At 36.6% G+C, this 25,393-nt stretch overlaps 1 protein-coding gene across 2 annotated transcripts in view; it reads left to right on the forward strand.

Annotated features, from left to right (window-relative positions):
* BMP5 (bone morphogenetic protein 5) overlaps positions 1–3,180 on the forward strand; it is a 58,654-nt gene extending 55,474 nt beyond the window's left edge. Inside the window, exon 7 of one of the 2 annotated variants that reach the window (XM_085324858.1) lies at positions 886–3,180. In XM_085324858.1, coding sequence (XP_085180984.1) covers positions 886–1,035 — 150 coding nt within the window. In that variant the 3' untranslated portion in view covers positions 1,036–3,180. The remainder of the gene's footprint in view (positions 1–885) is intronic. The other variant, XM_085324859.1, reaches the window with a different exon arrangement.
* Positions 3,181–25,393: the final 22,213 nt, after the last annotated feature.

Raw genomic sequence — 25,393 nt, forward strand, 5'->3', positions numbered from 1 at the left:
AAGTCTTCATCCATGCCTTAATAATCTCTTGCCCTCTCTATTACAACTCCCTCCTTTCTGGCCTCCCCAGTTTCCAAGTCTTCAGCATGTGTAGAATATTACATCCAACTTTAAAGTACAAAGAACTTATATTTCCCCCATTTTCAGATATTTCCACTAGATCTTGTTCAGTCTGGGATGCTGTTCAAAACTGTTTTCCTTCTCTTTAACCTTCCATTGATATATTCCAGCCTCATGTACAGAAAACCTTCTCTGTCTCAACCCCTTCCCCAAACCTTCTGTCCAGCTGGCACCCACGTTATGGGGTGATTCTGACTTTGGTAGAGAACTGGATCCACAGATCCCTAGATAAGACCTTAAAAATACACTGATGTTGTCTTCAAACCCGTATCTGACTATTTCACAGGCTGAAACTAGTGTTTCAGAATGAGCCTTTGCTGTCCGTAGCAGACTTCGTGTGTTGCTCCATGCTGAGAAGACTCTTGCGCAGGAAAGCATTTCAGTACATGCTGGAGTCTCATTGAGTCCAGGGACGTGAGCATGGGCTTCATGTTAAACATGGTTTTGAACAGAGATGGTACTAATGATATGTTTAAGTGATTTTTTTAAAGAGCAACCTTGGATGCTTTTCTAAATTTCATCTGAAACCCAGTTTTCTATCTTGGCTGCTCCTCCTAATTTATCTCTCCATCTGCTCTTGTGTAAGTCTGCCCATAGAACTGAAATCAGTGGAAAGTTCTGGAGGTAAGGTGGGTTTCCAAAGTTCCTAACGAAAGAAAATCTGTAACCACGGGACTCTCTGAATTGTATAGCTGTGCTTTCCACTGACCTGATCCTTGTACTTCTCTGTTTGATATATGACCAAAGTATTTATCTGTCTTTCAGGTTCATTTGATGTTCCCTGATCATGTACCAAAGCCATGCTGTGCACCGACAAAACTCAATGCAATCTCCGTGCTCTACTTTGATGACAGTTCCAATGTTATTCTAAAAAAATACAGGAATATGGTGGTGCGTTCATGTGGCTGCCACTAGAACAAAAAAATAATAATCTAAAGCAGAGGGTTTTATTCAGAATTGTAATAAAGTCATGAGCCTTGCTGATGAAAAGGCAACCCTAAATTTATTCCATTTCATGTCATCTCTCATTTAAATGTACAGTATAATGTATATAGTAGCTTTTATTTATTTAAAAGTATATAGTTTCTTTTGTATGAGCAAAATTTCAAAACCATTTATTTTATGGGTCACCTTACTATGCAGTAGAACTTTAAAAAAAAAGATTTTTCAGTTGAGCATACTGGAACTTACTTCATTCCATTTCAATATTTTAAAGTAAAACCTTTGTATAGATTTTTTTAAAGTGAGAATCTCCATAACTTCTGTAACTGCTTTATATTGTTAAAGGAACTAAAATATGTTTGGTCATATTGTGCCAATGAAAACTGTGGTGGGGTATTTATTTAGATAAAGGCACGGAAAAAGAAAAACTAAACAAAACTGCTTGGCTAAACATATTTTTTCTTTTAGAAGTTCTGCTCCATTAGAAAAAGTGAAATGTTGAACAGTGTTTAAGTAAATAAATAGTAGATAGAAAATAGAAGTTAAAAGGTTGCACATAATTGTTTTAACTGTTTTCTTTTACAAGATCAGTGTATTTGGAAGAGTAGGTTATTTCTTGGCTTGTGGGTTGTAGATTTTGCAAAAAGCTCAGTTTCAGGAATTCTGTGGAGACAGACTCCAGCCTCTATCTATAACTTTCCATGTTAACACTAAAAATTGAACTACAACATTCTTACCTCAAATCAGGTCAGTTTATTATCTATGGCACTGCTGCAGCAAATATTTTTTAATAACAGCACAAAGTAAAATTAAACAAACACACAAGCCCTCGCATTATACAGGCGAGTGACCAGGCATCCAAATCGTGCAGAAGACCAGTGTTTGGAAGGGCTTAGCTCCTGCTTCCTCCAGTGTTTTCTGACTGTGCAAGGAGAAGGATGTAGCGGCTGCTGCTCAGAGATGGCCCTATGGCCAGTCTACCCCAAGATCTCGTCTCTGGTGGTGCCTGTCCTCAGAGGAAAGCGATAAACACCTTTCACAAGGAGCTGTTGAGTAATTATTTGTAGCCTGTTTTAGGCCCCCTATTCTTTTCTGTTGGTTAGAGATTGGCCAAAATCATGAGACGTAAGATTTAATATCTTTTCTTCTCTTAGCATTAACTCTTGTCACTTTGAAAATTATCAAATCCATATAAATAGTAATTTTTAAATGTCCCTAAATTCTTGGCCCCCAATAAACTCCTGTGGTTGTGAATTGCACGGTTTAATTCCAGATAGTAATCGTTCTCACCACCACAACCCATATGGTTATTTTGAATTTATCACRTTTAATATCTTTGGACATCCCTTTGTTTTAGTATTATGAAAATGAGAAAATAGAAACTCTGTTTTCTTTTTATTACATGGTTAATTATCGTATATGCTTTTRTCATGAGTTGCCTTGATTTAAAATGCTACATTGAAACAGTTCTCAGAGTGTCATTAAAAAATGAATAGACCACATCAATTCCTCCTATCTGAGAGAATCTATTCATTTAAACTCTGACATTGGTGATTATTTAAACTATATTTCAGAAAAGCTCAGATTATTACAGACTGATAACATCAATGTAAGTGTGTGTGTGTGTGTGTGTGTGTACATGTGTGTATGCAGATGTCTGTTTTTTTGCAGAAGCTAATTTATTTTATCTTACTATTGGAGTACTACCATAAATCTTTTCTAAGCATACATTCAGTTCTTTGAAGAAATAACAGATTAACAGACTCTGGAGCTCTTTCCCATTAATATTACAGTTCCTTTTTATATTTCATTTCTACTTACTTTCCCTACATACCTATGTCTARTTGCAGTTCACATACAATGGTGTGTTTCAAAATATAATGTCTCTCATTGAATTATCATTTCGAAACACTTAATGACACTAGATGAAAGTTAAATGTCATAGGGTTGTCTTCAAAAAGTGTACTGATTTGTGTATAAATCGGGTAGATGGATATGCTTTTCAAACTCGATTTATTCTAAATAGAATTTGATGAAAACTAAATTTTGGGTACATTAAGTAATATATTTTTGAATAATGGTGTACCATTTTAAGAATAAGAAACTGAAGATTATTGTTATATTATTCTTTAAAATATGCTGTTGAAATATATTTCTATATTTTAAGACATAATAAACCTGTAATACTATTTTGCTCTGCTGTGTTTTTGATTCTGAGTCACATGATAAAAAAATACCAGCTTCAYATATTCTTTTAAAGGTAGAAGCAAGAGATTACCAATAATTATGGATAGATTTTTTTGCAGTTTATTAACAGAGATATTTTGCAAAATGACTTTTATTTTTTTTACTTAAGCTGCAGCTGGTTGTACCATCTACAGTATTAATGAAATTCATACCACAGTCTCCAAACTACTAACACTCCAGTCAAAACACACTAAAAAATAGAACCAGTTAAAGAAAATCTCCATAAATGACTAACTGGTCATTCCTGTGTTTGAAARGAAGGATGTTGACATCACACCCTCTACATGCTCCAGAAGAGTAAATATATTTTCCTTTGTGTTTTGATGTAAACTTCTTCAGGTATCCCTTTCTTCARTAAACATATATATACATATATAAAAATATATATGAATAGATTAAGCAAATATATAATTACAGAATATTAAATTCTATGAAATTTACTATATATTTTTATATATAATTACTAGGACTATTCCACTACATTACAATTTAGGACACACAACAGAACTTTGTTCTTTTTAAAGTTATTTCAGCTTCCTGCATCCTAAACAACTGGAAAGTGGGCTGACATTGGTAAGTCTAAATAGCCAAAAAACAGACAAAAAAAAAAAAAAAGCTCTGTACAGAATTAGTGTTACATTATGTGTCAGAGCCTCTTAGTCTTTAACTTACTCATAATGTTAACATCATTGCTATACGATCTCAGCCAAAATCCAATGATTACAGTATGCTACTAGTGGTCGCTTATATGGCTTTGGACTGCTCACCCGATAGAAGTCARACTTCAACAGTGAATAGTATTCCAGCAGCAATTATTTTGTCTTCCTTTAAAAGGACATAGTTCTCGGAGTGTAATTACGATATTTAAGAGAAGGTGATCTCTGACAGAAACTTGGWGCGTTTACAAGTTCTCTGATGTGATAAACTGTGAACCCACTTAGGAGCCTTTCCTTCACTTTGGTTACTTGATGTGCATCTCTCCTCTGTCTGGATACCCATTTCCACACAGTTTTACAGCCATCTCTGACAAGTTTTTCTGAATTTGCCCAAAGTTTAAAAGTCATTAATTAGGGAATAAGGGTGGGAGAAGCTCACTGATAGTCAAAACCTGCTTGTTATGATTGCATTAGCCCTTTTTAAAATCCAAGATCAAGGTGAAAATCAAAGTCATATAAAACTGCCTGATAGCTGACAACATAGCAGTACATCTGATCACTACAGAACTCAGCTAGAGGTATCTCTGACAAATATTAGCATAGATGACAAATAGGATGATCGCCATGTTCTGTTCATATATAACTTAAAGATTATCCCACACATTACGTCCTTTCCAACTTCATCATTCTTCCTTTTGCAGTGGTCTGTTTAGGTTTTTAGGTAAATTTGCATTTATGTTGAATTTTTTTGATTTTTTTTTTTTTTTTTTTTTTTTTTTTTTTGACGGGACTCAACTGTCAGACAATTTGTGGCTTCATTTTACTATGTACTGTGTACATGGGTGCTATGAATTACACCTCTGCTGTAGACATCTGAACTTAGACTTCCTTTAGGGTCAATAGAGAACTACTGCACTTTTGAATTGCAATTCACCCATTTCTCTCCAAAGATTACGAAGAGAGTTCCAGACAACATCTGTGCTATAGACCTTTGTGTCTGAGCACATGTAGTAAATGACAGTCACTGGTAACTTTAGAATATTTAGAATAATGTGTTGTTGTAAAAGTTCTATTTGTTATCTTGATATTAGACATTTCCATTTTGRTATATAATTTTCTCTACCATATTTTTGGAAGAAGTTGCCTGGATTGATGACTGGGTATTTCTTCTGTTCCATTTTTGTCACCTCCTCTTTTGAAACAGCTTGATGGTAAATTGACTTTGACTAAATATGCTTTTAAGATGGTTAAGAAAAAAAAATCAAGGCTTGTATTCATAAGATTCTGATTTGTTTTTGCAAAAACTAAAGGATTCTAATAGCCAAGACTAAAATTATGTTCTTTACAATCTGTACTTTTGCTGCTCACACATTCAGCTGTGCATAGGGACAATTTGACGTGTGGTACTTTAATGATGAATAAGCCATATGGGAATTATATAGCATTATCTTTTACTATTTCATCTGCAGTCAAAGGACTTGCAAACTGTGATTTACAATATATTACTGAATTCTTACTCACATGGCTTGAGCAAGAACTTGATTAAAAACAAAAGAAACCTACACTAAAAAYTCCAAGAAAAGAACAGCAAGAGGAGATTTTTTTTTGCTATTTTAATTCCAATAAATCAGCGCCAAACGTGGTACACAASGAATCATGAATCTCACGAGACTTAAGTGAGCCTTTTGCATTCTGTTTTCCATATTTATGACACATGGCACATATACTTCTTACGACTGCTGTATTTCCAGTTAAATACTCTGTGCTCTGCTTTTGTACTTCTTTGCTCCMAGATGAGTACCATCAATTATTATTGTTAATATGAATGAAGATATTATTGTTATTACAAATGAATATATTTTCATTGCTTTAGTGGAGGTTAATGGTTTATGAAAAAGATAAATGTTRTTATTATTATTGCTACTTTACAGGTACAGAAAGGTGAAGAGGCTTGCCTAAGATAACATCAGAAGAGAGGCAGTGAAGGGGAGACAASCAGACCCCCTGTGCCCCAGTGCTCYACTACCCCCCAGCACTTGCAGAGTGAAATATACACTTCACGTTCCTGCCACTCTTGGTTTTTAATGATTATAGACACTCTTGGGATTTAGCTGGATCTACACCTTGCATTTWTCAAGTAGTTTTCCAGTTTCGTGATTGCTGAAATCCGAGCAGTGGTTGACAAAATTGGGAGATRTCCAGGGTGCAGAATACACCTTTGCTATGTGGTGGCGGTTATATTTTAAGTTACTCCTACAGAACCAATTGAGATCTCCTTGAAGCAGATCTCAGAGCACTTTTACAACAGTCTGTGCCAGTAGTATTGAAATCAGYGATACATCCCTTTTTCTCCTCATGTTTTCTTTCTGCTAAGTGGAAAGTTTAGGAATGAGTTAAGACTTAATATTTTTGTAGCAGGAGATCTCAGGGCAGATGTTGGCTGGAGATATGACGGCAACATATTTCCTAGGGAACAACTCTGTTGGAGAATAAAATTGAAGCAGAGATATGTGAGCAGGATATCTGTATAACTTGTCCTGGTCTTCTCTGGGTCTTCAACAGATTTGTGAGCAGAAACATTTGAAAAAAATGGGAAAGACCTTCAACGACATTTTGAGGAGAAAACTTTAAGGGGGATTTTTCTGGCATCTCTATCTCTCAGAAGTCCTTCCACAAAGGCGAAATCCAGGCTCAGACCTGGAGCTACTCAACTGCATAAGGACTAAAAGTCAGACAAGACGTGGTGAAGAAACATGGCAYGTATATCAAACTCCCTAAATTGTTCTAATTGAAAAACAAAGCTTTTCATGCCTGATTATTTTCTTCGTTGCTGAGACATCATGTATTAACTTACCACAAGAAAGYGTGTTCCCTTTTATTTGGGCCAATTATATTTCCATCACGGGGATTCATTTTCAAAATTAGTGTTTCTCCCTTAACCTCTGAAACAGCTCTTTTCAGCCTTCTCAGCATGTTATCTGTTTTATTATTCAAGACTAACAACTCCCACAGGGAATGTGCTTTCCTAGACTGTGCGGCAGGGATGGAACAAAGACAAGACCTGCCAAGTCAGTTACTTCTTTAATTGGGATGTTAAGCTAACAGAAATCTTTTTTTCCTTGCTTTTTATTTTATTGTCACATGTATTTGGAAAGTTTCTTGGTTTGTTATCATGATATAAAATCTTTTGGACAAAGATATGTAGATAAGTGCATAGCATTCTGTGCAACCTTCCTGTGAGTTGTATTTGTTTCATTCAGCAAGAAACAAAACAAATCACGTTTAGTCTCCTCTCTAATAATAACATAGATGTAGCTGGTAGAAAACATTGACGTCCATTAAGGAGAGATTTTTTAGCAAAATACTGAGCTGGCTTACATTTGTTTTGAAATCTATTARTTTAGCCAAAATTAATGAGTTATTAATTAGCAGGATCTACATTGTTTGCCTCAGGATTTATATGCCAATACCAGTTATTTACTGTCTGACAAACTAATGTCAATACAAAATTCATCATAATTAACAGTGGCCTTGAAATATTCATGAATATATTTCTGATTCTTTCTGTTTATCAGTATTGGACAGTGAGGTAATTGGAGCATTATTTATGCCAAAAAAATCATTAACTGTTTAATCTTCAGATCTATCCTCCTCATAACAAAAATCCTCTGCTTTTATTCTTTCCTCTCACCTATCCACAATGAGAATCTACTGAAAGTCAGGGCTTAAAAATCTTCAAATTCTGCAAGAAAAGTTTGTATTTCGAAAYGGAATTGAAAGCAGAAWTTCTAAAACTTCYATTAAAAARTTTAAAAAAGAAATAAAACATTACTAATCCACAGAGCCCAAATGAGGGCTGGGGAAGCATTTGCCTTGGGCAGGGAAGCGAGGCTGCTTCCATGCCTTGCAGGAAGGCTGGCAGCCTGGCAGGAGCTGTGCCCGCGGGCTGCCTCCACACCCTGATGAGGAGCCAGGACTCCCAGGGACTGCAAGTTCCCAGATTCATGGAAAGGAGCCTGGAAGCTGCAGGGTTCCTTGCTCTGACACAGTCCAGACATCAGGGCTGTCTGGGAACCGTGCATCGTAGTGCATCCACGGCTGACAAACAGAAGTTTCTAATAGAGTAGTGCATGGTAGATTCTGCTGAAAATGCCTGTATTTCATTAGAAAAGTGTTTAAAGATATGTCTCTGTTTCAATAAATTGACAATTTTTTGACATTATGAAGTTCCCATGCTATTGTTGGCTAAAATTTCTACTGATAATTTTGAGTGAAGTCTTACTGACRTTTTCACAGAGGCTTGCTCATTTTTAGCAGGAAAGAAGTTGACCCYTATCTTCATTCGTGTTACACCTCATTTTCACTGACCGTCTCTCAGACTTTTACAATCCTCTTAATTTTTCCCGTAGTGTAAATACAAGYTCCATTAGAAGTAACAATGTTTGTCCTGCTTTACTCTAGAATAAATGATTAGTATTGCAAAATGCTTTCTACGGTGTTTTCCTGCCAGACCTTTASTTCTCTGAGTCTTTGCCCTTAACTGACCTCTGCTATTGAAAAAAACTATAAGAAATGAATCAAACAATAATGGTCAAGGCAAGAATCAGACTGGATCCATGTATTAAATTCATATATATGATGTAATACTCATCTATTACCTTTTGATTTTTAGTCACAGGGCAAGATGAACAGCTTTGTATAAGTTTGCAGCTCTTTGCAGATGTGTACGTGCACTGAAAGCCTTGGGCGTGACTGTGTCTAATGCAGTGAAGGTATAGCTGAGATCAGGACAAATGTCYTCTTCTCGTATGCAGCAATGGCAGTGCAAAAGGCTTCTGTCCTGGCTCTACTCCAAGCACTATAGCAGATCAACTTTCAGTCTTTAAGCAGAACAGTTCATTTGACTGCTTCAAGCAACAGCAGGCTAATTAAGCTGCATAATCAAGCCAGTCTTTGCATTTGGTGATTACTAAATACAGTAACTTCATCTGGGAGAATGTGGAAGCACAAATAGGAGTGGTAACCTCCTCCATTACGTTATCTGGATCATGAAGAAGACATCTGTCTTGATTTTTGTTGGATGAATATGATCTTTATTTTCTAAATATTAAAAATGGTACTATGCTTTGGAATGTTCTCTGCTCATTGGCTCTGCCTTTTTGTCTAGTTTCCATGATTGCCCAAAGCTTGAAGAAAGCGTCTCACTCATCATACCAATTACTACAATTAACTTTCCTGTGAACTACTCCAGTTTCTTGCATTTCTTATCAGTCTTTTGATATCTAGGTAATTAACATACTCATTTATATGCACCCAGATGTTTTGGTAATTACATTCTTGTTTGCTCATTTTTCCACCAATTCACAGTCATGATATTATCTTTTTACACTGCAAAAAATTTGGTATTGTTTGTGGAAAGTTGGGCAACCTGCATTTTGTCCCTTACAAAGAGACAAGAAAATGTTTTTAAGGCTATTCTATGTGACGTAATCAAGTTCTGTGTAGATACTTGAGCTAGTACTGCTAGTACTAGGCAATGCAATTGTGTTACTGCCTATTTCCAAGTTGTTTGAAATACCAGCAGCATTTCATTCAAAACCTATATTTTGACATGGCAGTACACTAAATGGTGTAAAATGCATTAACGTGTTGCTTCTTGTTCATCTAYGGGTCTCTGAGGTGAGCTGATAAGGTCCAAATGAGTTTGCAAAGGTCTGTGAATGGCTATGTTGTTAAGTTCATGTTTTTCTGTGTCTCCTCTTTGCTGTGAATATTGTGAGCAAGCCAAGGCATAAAATCAAAGAATCTTTCGTTTCAGTGACTCCATTTCTGTTAGCTGTGGTCAACTGGATGCTGAGAATCAATTCTCACTGAAATCAAATTTTCATTAGCACTTAGGTTTTCCTTTCTCTTGTATCTGTCTGGTATGCTTTGGTATATATAGGGTCTCTGTTGCCTTAGAAGTTCTGTTATAATAGCACCATCTTCTGACTAACTTCCTGTCAAGAGTACTTTTGACTGTTTTTATCTTTACTTCATTGCATCTCTGAGGATCCTAGTTTTGCAAAAAGATGACTACTTCRCTGCTTCATGCGTTACTTCAAAGATGTGATGAAGTGGTTAATTGAATCAGATACTAAATAGCACAGTCATTTGTGCAGAACTAAGAATTCCTTAATTTTGGCAGCCTAATATTGAAATGTACATATATTTCCAATGAAAACTCTGAGAGAATTAAATGAAAATAGAAAATATTCCACTGATATTTTTGATGCTGRCTAAGTTGTGTATGAATAGAAGCCACTGACAGCACTTGTCTTTTCAGCCTCTCTCAAGGTCAAGATTTTCTATAGATATTTTCTGTTTTCAAGAGTCTATATGTGTATAAACACAGTCCAGTTAGTACAGTTTTACTATAATACCAATTGGCCTTATTTCACCTTTGCTTTGTATGCACAAAGACTTAAACCTTAGATCAATAAAAGCTGTTTTCCCAAAGCAGCCTGTTCATCTGTACAATTTTCAAATTATGCATACTTTATCTTGGCTATGCTCTAATATATGTGATTGCTTCCTTCCCATTTTTGTCTGAATTGTAATGWAAAAAATAGTACTGACTGACTGCTGACTCTCAAAATTATTTACTCAATTAATTTCAGAAAGTGTATGGACTGTGGTTTGAAGTCAAATATCCAGTTCATTTTATATAAGTTACTGTTACAACTTAAGTATAGTTTCAAGGGCATATAMACGGAATATTGTGCTTCACTTCTACAARAGAGAGAGAGAAGGGCTTGGAAGTTCTGGGTTGTCTCTTTGCTTCTGTCACKGATTCAGTATGAAACTTTGGAAAACAAATTCCMTGTCTACATGCATATATAAACCAGAAGTCAAAATATGCACTCTGAAATAAATTAATATTTGTGACACATTTAGAGATTCAAATCTGTAAGGCAGAGCAGAAACAGTGCTTTTGGGGGCATTAAATATTGTCAGTTTGTTTCCTAATTCTGCTCTACTATAAATTTCCTTTTGTGAAAGATCAAAGTTTTGAAAGATATATTTGGTTTAGTAGGACTTAGGTACCTTACTCAGTTATCATCTGTAATACAGCAATAACAGCATTTCTCAGCATCACGGGAGAATTGTGAGGATAATTGCATTAATGATAATGAAGGACTCAGATATATCAGTAGTCATTTAAGTGCRTATCTGTTCTTTATAAACACACACCGTCTGATACATTTCATCCTTAAATAACAATGAAACTTGTTACTCATCTTGGCCCTTCTTTTCCAATTTTCCTTCTAATGTGCTTACTTGGATTAATTTAATAGTTTACTCCTTCTTAAAGAACTCCTTTGCCATCACCAGAAAGAGATTATTTGCTCAGACTCTCCATTTTTTATTGTATTTATTCTTCATAAATGACTTTTGCCAGCCTATGAAAGGCTAATTTTCTTGTTTTCTAAATTATCCACATATTGTGAAAAAAATCAGAGAAACATGATGAGCAGAACTATATAAAATACCCCAGATGATGGCTCATGGGAACTGAGAGGAGTTTTCTCAAGTTAGTGACAAAATGGGGTGATTCGTTGCATCACACAAATCTTTACAGAGGTGTAACTGCTGGTGCAAGACACAGGGTACTAGAGAACTGAAATCAATGCCTAAGTAGAAACTACAGCCACACTGATCTTTATTTCCCTGATGGCGTTGATCTGCATGTGAATAAAGCAGAGAGAAGTACAGCTGGTCATGGTAATGTTCTTTACAGCATATCTCCATTAGGAAATTTGTTCAGTGTTGCTAGAAGCAAATGCTTCAATTTTAGCACACTCCATACCATCTACAATTTTTTACTTCAGAAACAGATCCCCAAAATTATTGTGAGCTTGCTGGATAGAAAAACTCATTGTTACCAATTGTTTATTTTCAGATTAAAAAAAAAAAAGTAGATGGAATTGTAGATCACAAGGGTCAGGAGAAAGAAGAGAACTGTCTTAAAATAGCTTGGAGCAAGAAGACTATGTATTCAATTAAAATACTGGTGAGGTGATATCCCCAGGTGGGTTTATTCCTTGTTTTGATTTCTGGCTATACATACTTGTTTCATCTCCTGCATAGACACTGGCATACTCAGAACATCCCGAGGGACCAAATGCCCTTAAGGAAGAACATAGACACCCACTGAAACATTGTCTTCTTAACTTTCTCCTTAACTTTCCACCCTCTAGCCCTGTTTACACTGGTGAACTGTAAGTATATTCAATATATCTACATTAGTGATTCTATCATGCTTATCCTCTTGATATCTAAACACTCCCCCACACAAAATCTGCCCCAGCTGCTTCTCTGTCTTACACTAGCATCAGGTTATTTCCTTGTTGACTTGATGATCAAAAATGGTCACCTTCCACGCTAAAGCCTGTTGGAACATTCCTTTCTTTGGCCAGTCTCTTCATATTCATTTCCACATCTCTCTTCATGTTACCCGTTATGATGGCAAACTGCAGGCAACCTTGCCTGTCTGCCTGCTTTTCATACTAACGTCCCTGTACCTTTTCTAATCACTGTCCTCCATGATTTGACACATAAATTCTCCTTCCATTTCCTTCAAATTGCTCTTCAGCTCAGCCTTGTAATAAAAAATTTTATTTTACTTCTCTGAGGAAGGTGTTCACCTCAAAAAGGTGTTCTTTGGGCAGCACATGGTTCAAGAGAGTAGGATGCTGAGGAAACACAAYATTAGGTATTATATGCAAAGTGGCAATGCAAAGTTCCATTTCTTTGTCATAGCATCTGTTCTTTTAGATCAGTGTGTCATAAAATACGACAGAATCTTTATGAAAATTTACTTCTATATTTGTATTGCTTTAAGCCATGATATGCTACAAGTTCTAAATCATAATAATTCTCCCTTTGTTAATTTTGCCTTTCTCAGCCTCACTACTTGCTCTGCCACCTCTCATTCTCCTCTCCATGTACTATTGTTGAAAAATGGTTTTAGATATCCATTTGTTAATATACACAATTTTCTGAGTATTTGCAAATTTGTGTGCCTTTCAGTGTGATGTTTATTGTTCATGTACTTTATTTGTATGTATATATACAGAACCTCTGTTGGGGTACAGACCCATTTCAAAGAAATGCCTTTTAGCCTTTTTTTCACCCAATCTATTTCAAATAAGCAACGTACTGTTGAGTGCAATGAATTGGTAAGAATCCCATTAGAAAGGCCAGAGCACAAAACTCTAGATTTAGAATTTATCTTTCAGAATTTCCTGGAAGATAGGTAAAAATCACTTGTAAAAAGATAGGTCTCGCTGGACTATGAATCTGTACTTGCCTGATTTGTGGCTTCTTACAGATATTATATGCAGCTCACTGTGTTCCAGAGTACAATAAACTTTCTCCCTAAAGGGCTGTACAGAAAGAAGTATGGGGTTTAGGGCTTTCACATCCTCCTTCAGACAGATTTTGCTCTTATTTTGGGTCTGTTGAGCACAGGTGTTCAGTCCACATATATCTGTCACAACACATGTTGAGAGGCTGCGGTGCCTTTGCATGAAAGCAATAGTGCCTAGGCAGTTTCTTTGTTATCATCATATGTTACTCTACTCTGAGGTGTCATGCATACAACTTAAAACTTCTGGTTTTCAACTAGTTCTGCAGCTGGTGCTTTTTAAAGTAGCTTTATTATATTTGATTGAYGTCACCTGAAGAGTTGACACTCTCATGTGCAGCAGTGAAAAATGAAGCTTYCCCATCTCACAGAACACAATGACAGTGCTGTGCACACAGAAATGAAACCTGGATATGGAATTTATCCAACAGCCGGCATACATCTCAATGACAAATAATGGAAAAAAGAAAAAAAGCTCAGATTTTAATCCCATGGGTTCTACTAGCAATTGAAAACAGTTTTGAATTTCTATAATTTATAAACTTACTCTTCTTGTTTGATAAAAAGCATTTACAACAATTTTATTACAYGATGGAAATGCGATTAGCATCCTAGCATAATCTCTTGTTCCCTCTCTGGCTCCTATGTTTTCTCTGTTTTACTGCTGTTGAAATAGAGTAAGTAAAATCACTCCTTCCATTTTCTTTTCCTTTCTTTTTTTCTCTTTTCTTTCTCTCTCTCTCGCTATTTTTTTTTTTTTTTTAACCTGGTATTTAGAGTATTTCTCACTTCTCAGGATTCAGAGGTCCACACAAAGATATGGTAGATAGATAAGATAAAGATAAGCTTCTAGCTTTTTCTGTGTTTGTGCTTTAGCTGCTGTCTTATACTTTAAACCTCTTTTTTTCATGAAGGTTTGGAGAAATAGGTAAAAGTATGAAAACGGCAGACTCTGGTGGGACTGCTGAATACTCCTCAGGGCCCCAGGAAGATCTGAGGAAGCAAGGAAAATCTACCTAGGATTTGGATGAAAGTGCCTTGTTGGGAATAAAAAATTACAGACTAGGTTTTTATAATTATCTTGTACCATACTGTAGCTGGAGTCAGGAGTCACTTGTAAAACAGTAATTTTATTAAAGCATTTACAGTATATCTTTGCATGGTTTGGAATCATAGTGGCTAAAATTCTCAAAGACATCTAGTAAAATTAGCAACTTTCATCACATTTTCAAAAGCAGCTGAGATGCTCAGACTTAGAAAATTTAACTGATTTAAGAATCCACGCTGTTTAATTCCTACAAAAAGCACCTTTGTGCAAATGTATATCCAAAAAAATCTAAACTTAAGCATCATCTAATCCTCAAGTTGCTTAAAGCCTAATTTCTCTCAGTGAAATTCCCTAAAAGCGCTTAAATGCCTGCTCTTGGGAGTTCAAGGACTGGCAAAACTTGCTAAGTTGCTAAACACTTTATATGTAAAGCAAAGCCCAGGCAATCCTACCGGTTTCGTTGGCAGGTTTAAAGGGTTGGTGTGCAAGCATAACCTGATTGAACTGTTGGATGYCAGAGTCCTGACCTCTCTTTTTCAGAGTTTGTTTGGCCTTCTTTGTGATGAGTCATTTCAGCATGCAAATCCAACAGAAAATTAACACGAAAGAAAAAAGTAGTTGTTTTCTTAGCACCATGACTGGGCCCAGAGCAGTGCTAGCCAAATGTTGAAGTCAGTGCAGTGGAAAGGGTGGAACAACAAGGCTGGGAGGAAAGGATGGGCAGGACTGTCACCAGTGGTGAGGCCAGCTCAGGCTGCTGTGGAAATTCATCATCAGAGCACGTTGGATTAGGCCACATACAAAACACAGGTAGAAGGAGGGAAGATATGTTTTCCCCACTGCTCAACAACCCAGTGGTTGTAAAGATTCAGTTTCTAATCACATTCACGCTGAAAGATTTCCACYTTTTTTTTTTTTTCACTGTGTCCCTGTTTGTTCATGACCAGGTTAAGTTTGGCTCCCATTTGGAGGCCAAATCACTTGACTGTGTCACATGAGCTGTAGCATGTCCATAATCATCACTGTGGCAGCAAGTGACTCAAGAGTTGAAGCTGACACTGCCAGATCTTCCTGAGACCTAGCCTGTTCCATCCCATGGGAACACGGGGAGCCACTGTCATCTTCCACCTATGGACTGTTCCTGCAGCTCTTCCTCGTCCTTTCTGTTCTCCCAGGTATATGGCATGCAGCCCATTCTCAGCCGTATAAGAATTAAGTGGACATCTACAGGCATGTCTCTTGGGTCAGCGAGGGTGGCTTTCAATTCTAAAGGCTATTTTGGGATAAAGTGGCCTTAGTGGCCTGACAGAATTGTTGTTCTTCTGGAGGCGTACTTGAATCTTATTGTAGAAAAGGAAATATGCCTATGATTATATGGGTCAATACCTTAATGACTGGAGAATTCATATGGGAGACGCACGTTCCAATCCCCTATAGCTAAAGCTAAATGCTAAATTACCACATATTGGCCTGTAACACTCAGTTTTTCAGGTTAAAGAATGCTTTTAGCCATTAGTTTTTATTGCCAATACTAAGTTTTGTGCTTAAGACTGCAAAAATGTTAGTTTGCAAWGGAATTCATGGCACGAATTCCAACTACTAGGAGCCTTCTTTATGCAGTGCAGACTTTGGCAAATCTTCCAAAATTGTTTTATCACCACATGTTCATTAGCTTAGCCAGTCCTCCATTCAGCTTGCTGGGAGCCAGATATGGCACCTAACTCTCTGGAAGTATCGGACAACTGCAGCTGAGCATTCTCRGAGATAGTGAGGTATGTAAGCTATTGCTGTTGTGGTGCTCTGCTTTTTGATGACTATACCATATACAGACCAGAGGTCCAGCTGAAAAGAGGACTTGTGCTTTTAAGTCACTTAGAAACTTTTGAAAGTATCACTGCTTGCCATATTAGCTGAAAAATGTTTAATGTAGAATGTGATACTCCCCAGTTGCTTCAGGAGATGTAATCTGGACTCTGAACCCTGCAGTCACTGTGAAGCCTCCCATTCACAGAAATGTTAAAAAGATGTAGACCAAGAGAGGTTACTGCATTTCTCTGGTGAATGTAATATGAGATCTTTACATAGTAGCTGTTCTAATTTTCATCAGACCCAGCTCACTATTTTGGGAGATCTCATTGAAAAAAAAAGGGAATTGCTTATACAACTATATTTCAATAAATAGCTTAAAAATACAGTAACTTTTCTCCTGGTCTTGTAATGTTAGCTTTTCTCTGTTCTACTAAAGTCAACTGAAATCTTGTTTTCACAAGACTGAAGAAAAGTAATTTTCTTTGTGCCTCCTGTGCTCAAGAACTGTCCATAACAATAATATAGCAAGACCATGAACAAGAGATATGCAAGTACTCTCAAAAARTTTGTCTGTTTGCTTCACCTATATATTTGAAAGATTTCTCATGAATCAGGATGGCAATTTTAGTCACTCTGGCTATGTCTACACTGATAAATTAAAAAAGGCCAGGATATGCAGTTGTCCTGTTGTCCATGTCTGGCCTGTTGTCCATATCTGGCCTGTTGTCCATATCCAATCTGCTGTTACTGTTAGTATTGTATTAAATTCTCTGTGGGCGTAGGTTTAGCTCGTGCTAGGGACTAGGGGGATTGTTCCCAGCTGGGAGTATGGATGAGGCCACCTTGCCTTGGGGGAATGGAATGGAATTTAGCTGCATGGATGTGTACCTTGCCAAACCATTTGTTCTCAGAGCCAGAGTGGGAGCTGGGTGAATCTTGGTTCATTTTATTCGCTAGGAGGTAGACACATACCTACAGGACCCAAAAGAGCATGCAGCAAGGATGAGATCTTTGAGACAGAGAAGCTGTAGGCCTGTCCAGGTGCCTCAAACAGTGGAGTACACCAACAGTCCTCCGGTGAACATGTCCATTAGACGACAGGCCGTTTTGCTTTCTGGCCTCCAGATTGTCTCCCCACTCAATTTAATCCTAACATTTTTAATGAAGAGAGCTGGGAGAGGTGCCGCTCTCAGGTAAAAAGGGTTGCTGTGGTGAACAGAGGAGCAGCAACTCAGGACTGGCCATGCTTCCAGCAGAGACCCACCGAGACTGATGACAACACAAATAGCTCTGAAGGGAAGGGTTCTCTAATTAAGTTCTTTTTTTCCTCTCCATCCCATTTAGAAATGATTGGCACTTTCTTACTGAACCCTACTGATTTCTGAATTAAAAAAAAAAAAGTATTTAAGAGATTAATTACTCAGACTGCCTCACATCATCATCCTTTTTCATTTTCAGTTGCCATATTGGATCAAGTCAATATGATATTCAATCTCACAGTTTTTTTTTTTTTTAATTCTCTTTGATATGACTTGGGTCATTACACTGACTTTGAAGGTTTATATAAAATACATAGCTTTCTTTATTAAACTTATCTCTAATAAACTGTTTATCGGTATCTATATACCTGATTCTGATCAGCTTGCAATCTTGAATTTCACAGGTTAATGATAAAAACATATTTCTTTAATCTAACTTTTCTATTTTTGCTCTCTTTTAAATTCTTTCTCTTTATTACATTGTAAAAAGATGATTGGAAATATCTCATTTCCGTTGTTCATATCACYCATTTAATATACCCTTTTCTAATATAGTGGAACCAGTTCTTCTCATATGATTAAGAAATAAAAAAGAAACCAATATGGGAAAATACTTCTATCTTAAAATATAAATAAAAGTAAAATTAAGGGAAAAATAGAATCAAACTTTGAGACTTATGCTTGAAAGGRAAAAAAAAWYYTTTTTTTTTCCGGAAAAAAAGGGAAACAGAAGTGTTCKGCAACATAGTCAAAAAATATCAAGCTTCTGAAAAAAATTACATTATTCCTCTGAATAGAATGCCACTGTGTTGATGGCTTTGTACATAGTGAAGGAAGTTTTTAAACATATTTTCATTAGTATTGCATTGGATTTGTAAATCATTAATACATTCCCTCAATCAACTTTCGTTTAAGATGTTAATAATGTAACTTTTGGAGTTYGTTTTCTGCTAATAGAGCTACTTAAGTTTGCACAGCTGGAAGACTTTATTTTTTCCTACAACCTTTTCTTTCTCCTCCCCCATTCTGATTTGTTATTGTTTGAAATTCTGAGAATGTTTTACACACATTTCCAGTGTACAACATTGGGACACTGATAAACGAATGACAAGTATGATATAAAGCCTAGTCGAAGACCCTTTAGGGTCTATCCGGGGAGAAGTACACATCTGTCTCCAGCTGTGCAGCTATTTAGGAGTGAAATGACTTGTCCTGGGTTGGGCAGAGATGGTAATTATTTTTGTTGTTGATGTGAAGATCAAAGGTTATTCTCAGGAAGTAAGGACAAGGACTGTGGTATTTAGCAGGAAAGATTTATACAGGACATAATTTAGTACATGGTTTGCACATTAACCTGGTGCTAATGCATGTAGATGACAGAGAAAATGTAAACAGTCCTGATGTAAGATAAATTATAATTGGTGAAAAGCAAATTAATCTACTGGTCATGAATCTCCTGCAAGTTAGTAGAATCTCGAGCAGCTGCTACAATGCAGAATCACACTTTGAAAAGAACTGCTTGATCTGAGGATTTCTCGCTACAGTGCAAAGAACTTGTTCCTCCTGTCCCACCATGGCTTTCTTTTCAACAAGGAAACCTCTGCATTTAGCAACAGTATCTAATCCTGGACTAACMTAACTCACAGATTTCTTCCTATAAGAATGAATCCTTGTGTTTATAGTATTCATAGATGCAAACTAAAGCGCATCCCCTTCACCAAAACTGCAGAGGTATTAGTTTATAAATGATTTTTCATAACTAAGTGTATTATGATCTCACATTCAGTAGAGGAGATGTAATGTTTACTTCTCCACAGTTTCCCGATATGAGGCCAGAAATCCATGAAGTAGCTTTCTCATATTTCTGGTTCCTAAATTTGACTTACATATGCAAATATTTTTKCTCTTTTAAAATCTCTTCAGTATAAAACACAAATATACAAATATAYAAATTGTGTGAGCAGAGAGAAAGGAACTGAAGAAATGACATGAGAAGAAACATTGGGATTCCTTAGAACAAATCAAGACTTAACTAAGATTTCTGTACTAAGTATCATGATATGAAACATTTTTCAGTAATATTGACATATGCATAAAAGCTCTTCTGTTTAAACACTATGAATTCTCATATMAATAGGATTTTAATTCTCTTTACTAAATCTGATTCTGCTCAGATATGTACTGTTTAAATAARGAAAAACTTCATGAGCTGAAATGAGCCATATTGATGTGAGACCAGTATAAATGAGCTTTGAATACACAGAAAATGTTCATTACAGATTCCAATGATAAAAAGTTGCCTGTTTGGAGGAGGCTTGGCAAAAAAAAAAAAAAAAAAAANAAAAAAAAAAAAAAAAAAAAAAAAAAAAAAAAAAAAAAAAAAAACAGGGGTAGCAAAATCATTTAATAACAGTAGTTTATTCACAAATATTCAGGCTTATGCTTAGAATAGAAACACGTAACTGCCATATATGCTAAAATTAAGACACCTTTTTCTTGAGTAATTGTTAGGCTATGGAGAAACAATGAAAAGAAAGAAGTTCTAGACCATTTCTCTTTGACCATTCAACTTTCATATTTTCAGGGAAGCACATCCAAAGACCAAAAGATGTGTTGTTCTCATAGAAGAACAGGCTCATATGATCTGATCCTATGATCCAAGCATCAGGTGTTCAAGAAAAGCAATTGGTGGTGGATTGCCCAGAGAATACTCACTCAAGCTTTTAGAGGGTAGAGAAGTTTCCACCATAAGTGGATTTGGTTTTCTAATTTTGTGTAGGCTCCAGTAAATCTCTCAGCATAAACTAATCTGGTAAAAGCAAGTGCAGCCAAAAATCAGAAATTCTCCAGATAATTCCAGTTGTAAGCCAAGCTCCATTGTTTCCCCACATCATTGTCCTCTCACAGAGCAGAATCTTCCTGGAAACTCTTAAAATAGCAAGTGAGCTTTGAATTCATTGAGGGAAAATCAACTTCAGCCAATGAARTACAGGCTTTCAAATGTTCATACAGGTTACATTTAATTTAACATATAAACATTACTGGCTGAGCTTCTGGGTTCAGTGGCACGAAGCCCAGCTGGAGACCAATCACTAGTGTTGTCCCCTAGTGTCAATAGTAGGTCCAATACTATTTAATAAMTTCATTAATGATATGGATGGGACCAATGCACYATCAGGCAATTCACTGATGATACAAAACTGTGAGGAGTGGCTGATAGACCAGATGGTTGTGTTGCCATTAAGAGGGACCTTGATAGGCTGGAGAAATGGGTAGRGAGGAACCTCCTGAAATTCGACAAAGGGAAGTGCCAAGTCCTGCCTGCTGGGGAGGGGAATAAGCCCAAGCAYCAGGACAGGCTGGGAGMTGAACTGCTGGAGATCAGCTCTGTGGAGAAGGACTTGGAGGTCCTGGTGGAAAATAARTTGACCATGAGACAGCAATATGCCCCTATGGCAAAGAAGGCCAGTGGCATCCTGGGATGCATTAGGAAGAGGGTTGTCAGCAGGTTGAGGGGCCCTGCTGGTGAGGCCCCACCTGGATTGCTGGGTCTAGTGCTGTGCTCTCCAGGCCAAGAGAGATATTGAGCTACTGGAGCAAGTCCAGAGAAGGCCCATGAAGGTGATGGAGGGACTGGAGCATCTCTTATATGAGGAGAGGCTGAGAGAGTTGGGATTGTTTAGGCTGGAATAGAGAAGGCTCAGAGGGGATCTTTTCAATGTATATAAATATCTGAAGGGAGGGTGTAAAGAGGATGGAGCCAGACTCTTCTTGGTGATGCCCAGTGATAGGCCATGAGGCAATGGGCACATACTGAAACACAGGAAAAATCTATCTTAATATAAGAAAATGCTTATTCATTGTGAAGGTAGTTGAACACCAGAATAGGTTTCTCAGAGAGGCTGTGCAGTCTCTAGCCTTGGATGTGTTCAAAACCTGACTGGACAGGGTCCTGGGCAACCTGCTTTAGCTGACCTTGCTTGAAAAGGGAGGTTGGTCTAGATGATCTCCAGAAGTCCCTTCCAACATCATCTATTCTGTGATTCTAAAATAGAGTTATTTATTTATTTATATTTATATAAGCATCCTTCCAGAGCTTAGATACACGTAACGTTTATGCATAGTTAAAACTATTGGTCCACCATGTGAAGAAAGTAGTAGTAAGAAAGGCTTGGAAGTGGAGGATCTATCTCTGGTTCTTTTTCAGGGAGAAAAGGGCAACAAGTATAATAAAGCTCAAAGTGATGAGATTACCAKTCATTACAAAGCTGAAATAATTAAAAGCTTACTGGATAGGAGCTTTTGCTACTGAAACCTCAGTGATAAAGAGCTGCTATGCTGAAAGATTTGGGTGCCAGCAGTCCTTATMATCAAATTGCTAAGAAAGCATCATTTTCAAATCAATAATTGTTTGTGGGCATGCGGAAGTAATGTTAGGTCGTATCAGGTAGAATAAGTACTGTAATATCACTAGGAGAGAAACAGCTGTATGTGCTTTCTGCCTCTGTTGACAACAACTGTGACACTGTAGCAAAGCTATTGTAAYAAATAATGGGAAAGGGCTGCCTGTACTCTCACTAATTAATAATTTTTTAAAAAATGTTTGTCTGCGTAACTATCACAATTCATTAAAAAATCCCTCTAATATGTCTTGAATAGTCTGTAAAACTAGCACTTTGTCTTCATGCYTCTTTTTCTGTGGAAAAATTAAAACTGAATTCAAATCTTTTCCAGTCCCTTTTTCATTTCCTTTTCCATTTTCAGAATGTTATAATGCATTTATTTTTAATTTCTTTGCTCCATTTTACACATTACTCACTTAACACTATTTTTAAAGTTTTCCCTGAATAAGACTGAACAATAATTGCTTTGTATCAATTTCTGTTCCATAGAGATTTATTTCTAAGGTGTGTGTGGGGGGAAAGACACTCCATTTCTCTCTTTCAGACGTTCCATAATGACAAAAGGACAAAACATTCAAGACGTATTTTGGAAAAATTTATCTAACCTTGATCTTTGAAACAGGTCATGCAGTGGACACTGTAAATGCAAAAGCATGTTGAATAAATCCATATATGGTTCACTTCTGAAGTACAAGATGGACACTTCCCATGTTTTCCAAGCTGAACCTATMCTCTATGATTTTACCTATGTTATATTTCTTGTGGTAGAAGCTCATAAAAATCCAAACATTTTAGGTCACTTAATAAAGACTAATAACGTTAGTTGGCCAGAGCTGAGGAAAGTGACTGAAATGGCCCACACGACTGACAAAGCCAAATTTCACAATAACTTTCAGCAAATCTGTAGAATGCGAATAAACTCCTTAGAGAATAATTACACAGTGAAAAAAAAAGCCAGCAGCAACCAGCAATGTTAGAATCCAAAAGACCTTGAAAAAAGAATTTTTAGTTCCTAATATTTTTTGCAAACCTCCTAACTTCCTAGTGTCACATAAACTTAATTGTTTCATAATATCACTGGGAAAGTAACYCATGTAGTGCTTTTAAATAGAAAATCTTAGCAGCCCGTGCATCGTCACATTCATTTCACTCAAAAACAGGAAAGAAAGGAAAAAGAAGAAAAAAAGAAGAAATCTTGTATTTCCTCCAAGCCATTCAAACACAGGCAGATCTCTTATATTCTTTTTTCTTSGTAAAGACAGTTGTCGAAGATCTGTTAATTAAAACTACTATTATGTAGGAATGTTTAGAGTCATTAGCCTTCAGGCAAAGTTCATCAAAGGAATAAGGACAATTACTTTAAAAATACCTGTGGCACTTAAAAAATGCCTCAACGGCACTTAACTCATCCRCTTTCAAACTTTAAGCTAGTTCTACAGGTCGTTGCAGAATTGGACTGTAAAGCCATGATGTGTGTTGTGTATCAGCCTTCTAAAACGRTGGGTGTGCTTCTGCGTCTGTACAAAATTCCATGCAATACCACATTCCTGACCATGTGAATCACAGAAAGTCACAGCTGCTAGATTTGGGTGGATCACCTTGTTCATTAGAAAGATCAACTGGCTGAAAGAGAGCAGGAAAAAAAGAGTGATTTCCTGGCAGTAAAAATGGCATATGGAAATGTTTCTTCATGCCATTCATGGTTAGCTGGTGGAACTCATTGCTGCAAGAGCTCATTGAGACGGGATCCAAAAAAGGCTGGACATTTACCAGTGTATTTCTAACCCCCAGAGTTAGACTAGTAAATCCTAAATATACAGATGAGAATGCTGGGAGACATAAACCATCACACGTTTCAGGAAATAAGCCAGCTTCTAATAGATGGCTTACAGGAGAATCCTCTGACATATTGAATATTTGTTTCACCAGTATTTGTAAGTGGCTCGGAAACAGTTATGTTAGAGAGTTAGACCACTGACAGTGTGATGGTTTGATAACCCCTTATAATTTGACATATGTTTAGGATTTATCAAAAGCTTTTTCCYCACTATTCAAGTCCTAACGCTAGTTTCAATGTTATGCTATTTAACTAGCAGATCATAATAGCTTCCAGCTTCAGCTAACAATCAGTGTTTTAGTCCTTACTGTCATAGAACTTTTCATCTTGATGATCATCTGATTTTGTACATTTTGTATATTTGGGAATAAGATCAYTGAATATTAGAGATGGTTGAATTCATTTGGTGAATTTATATGTGGTTTATATGCTTATATGCTACTTGAGTACCTTCACAATAACTACCAATAGGGATGGAAGAAGGGGTCAAGGACTAGAGCYGTGAGGTTGACCACAAAGCTGGGGCTTCTTATTTAGAAGTATAATTAAAGAGATCCTATGTTTCATTTGTTTACCATCTCCCTAACCCTTTTACCTCTGATTTTTAAAGAGTTCTGTCTCCAGATGATCAGACTGGATCACAGGGATTTAAATTAATTTTCCGAACACAGAAATAAAAATGTATTTTGAGCCCTTCTCCAGGAGAGCACTTAAATCTTTCTTAGAAAATCTGGACATTTATTAAGAGAGAAAACTTATACATAATTGAAAACACAGGATCTAGCACTAGCAAGAGTTTTAGACAGCCTTATATAAGTAAGCCTCTGTACAAGTTTATTGGCTGTAAGTTCAGTGCTGAAGTGGAGCATTGCCTGGTGGTGCAGTCTTCCCYGTCACATGATACTGTGGTCCTAGCAGTGAGTCTTTTGGTCTCCTTTTTCTGCTGCAGTATGTCTACCCCAGCTCCTAGTTTCTGACTATCAGCTGTGTTAACAGCTATCACCTTTGATTAGATATCTACATTTATATTCAACTTCATCATTTAMTTTCTATGCTGTGTCTTTACTTTTTGCTCTTTTGCTTGATAAAAGAGAACATAGATAGTTGCTCTGGTTCTCATGTGCTAGCTCATTGCTTGGCTGGCAAACACTATACTTTTGCTAGAAGGAGAGTCAGGGAATAGCTGGATTGTTTTTTACCAAGGGAGTTTATCCCAGCCTTGCAAAATCTGTGCATTTGGGCCAAATCTCATCTAGTGCTATGCAATGCAATGGCATTTTCTGGCCCAGCAAGGAGTGCTTTAGAACAACATTTCCATTTAGTGGTAGAAATTCTACATTTCCCACTAACATGGGAGACTGCTGTATCCCAGTCAGAGAGCACATTATAAGCAATACCGCACAGTCTGAATTTGGCAGCACAGTTTGGGCTAAAACCTCAAAAAGGGAATAGAAAGAATAACTGATGTGTTAAAAAGGAAAATAAAGTCAAAAATTTATCTAGAGATATKCCAAGGATAAAAGAAGCACCAGGAAAACCTAAAAATATTTATTTTCTTTAGCTAAGTGTTTATTTGATTGGTTTTGCTCTGTACTTTGTATATTACAACTCCTGTATTACAAAAAGTGCTAGATATACAATGTTAAAAAGTTTTACTATAGGC

The sequence above is a fragment of the Rhea americana genome, unplaced genomic scaffold (assembly GCF_003343005.1).
Source record: "Rhea americana isolate MKP2758 unplaced genomic scaffold, rheAme1 scaffold_94, whole genome shotgun sequence".
In the NCBI taxonomy this organism is placed as follows: Eukaryota; Metazoa; Chordata; class Aves; order Rheiformes; family Rheidae; genus Rhea; species Rhea americana.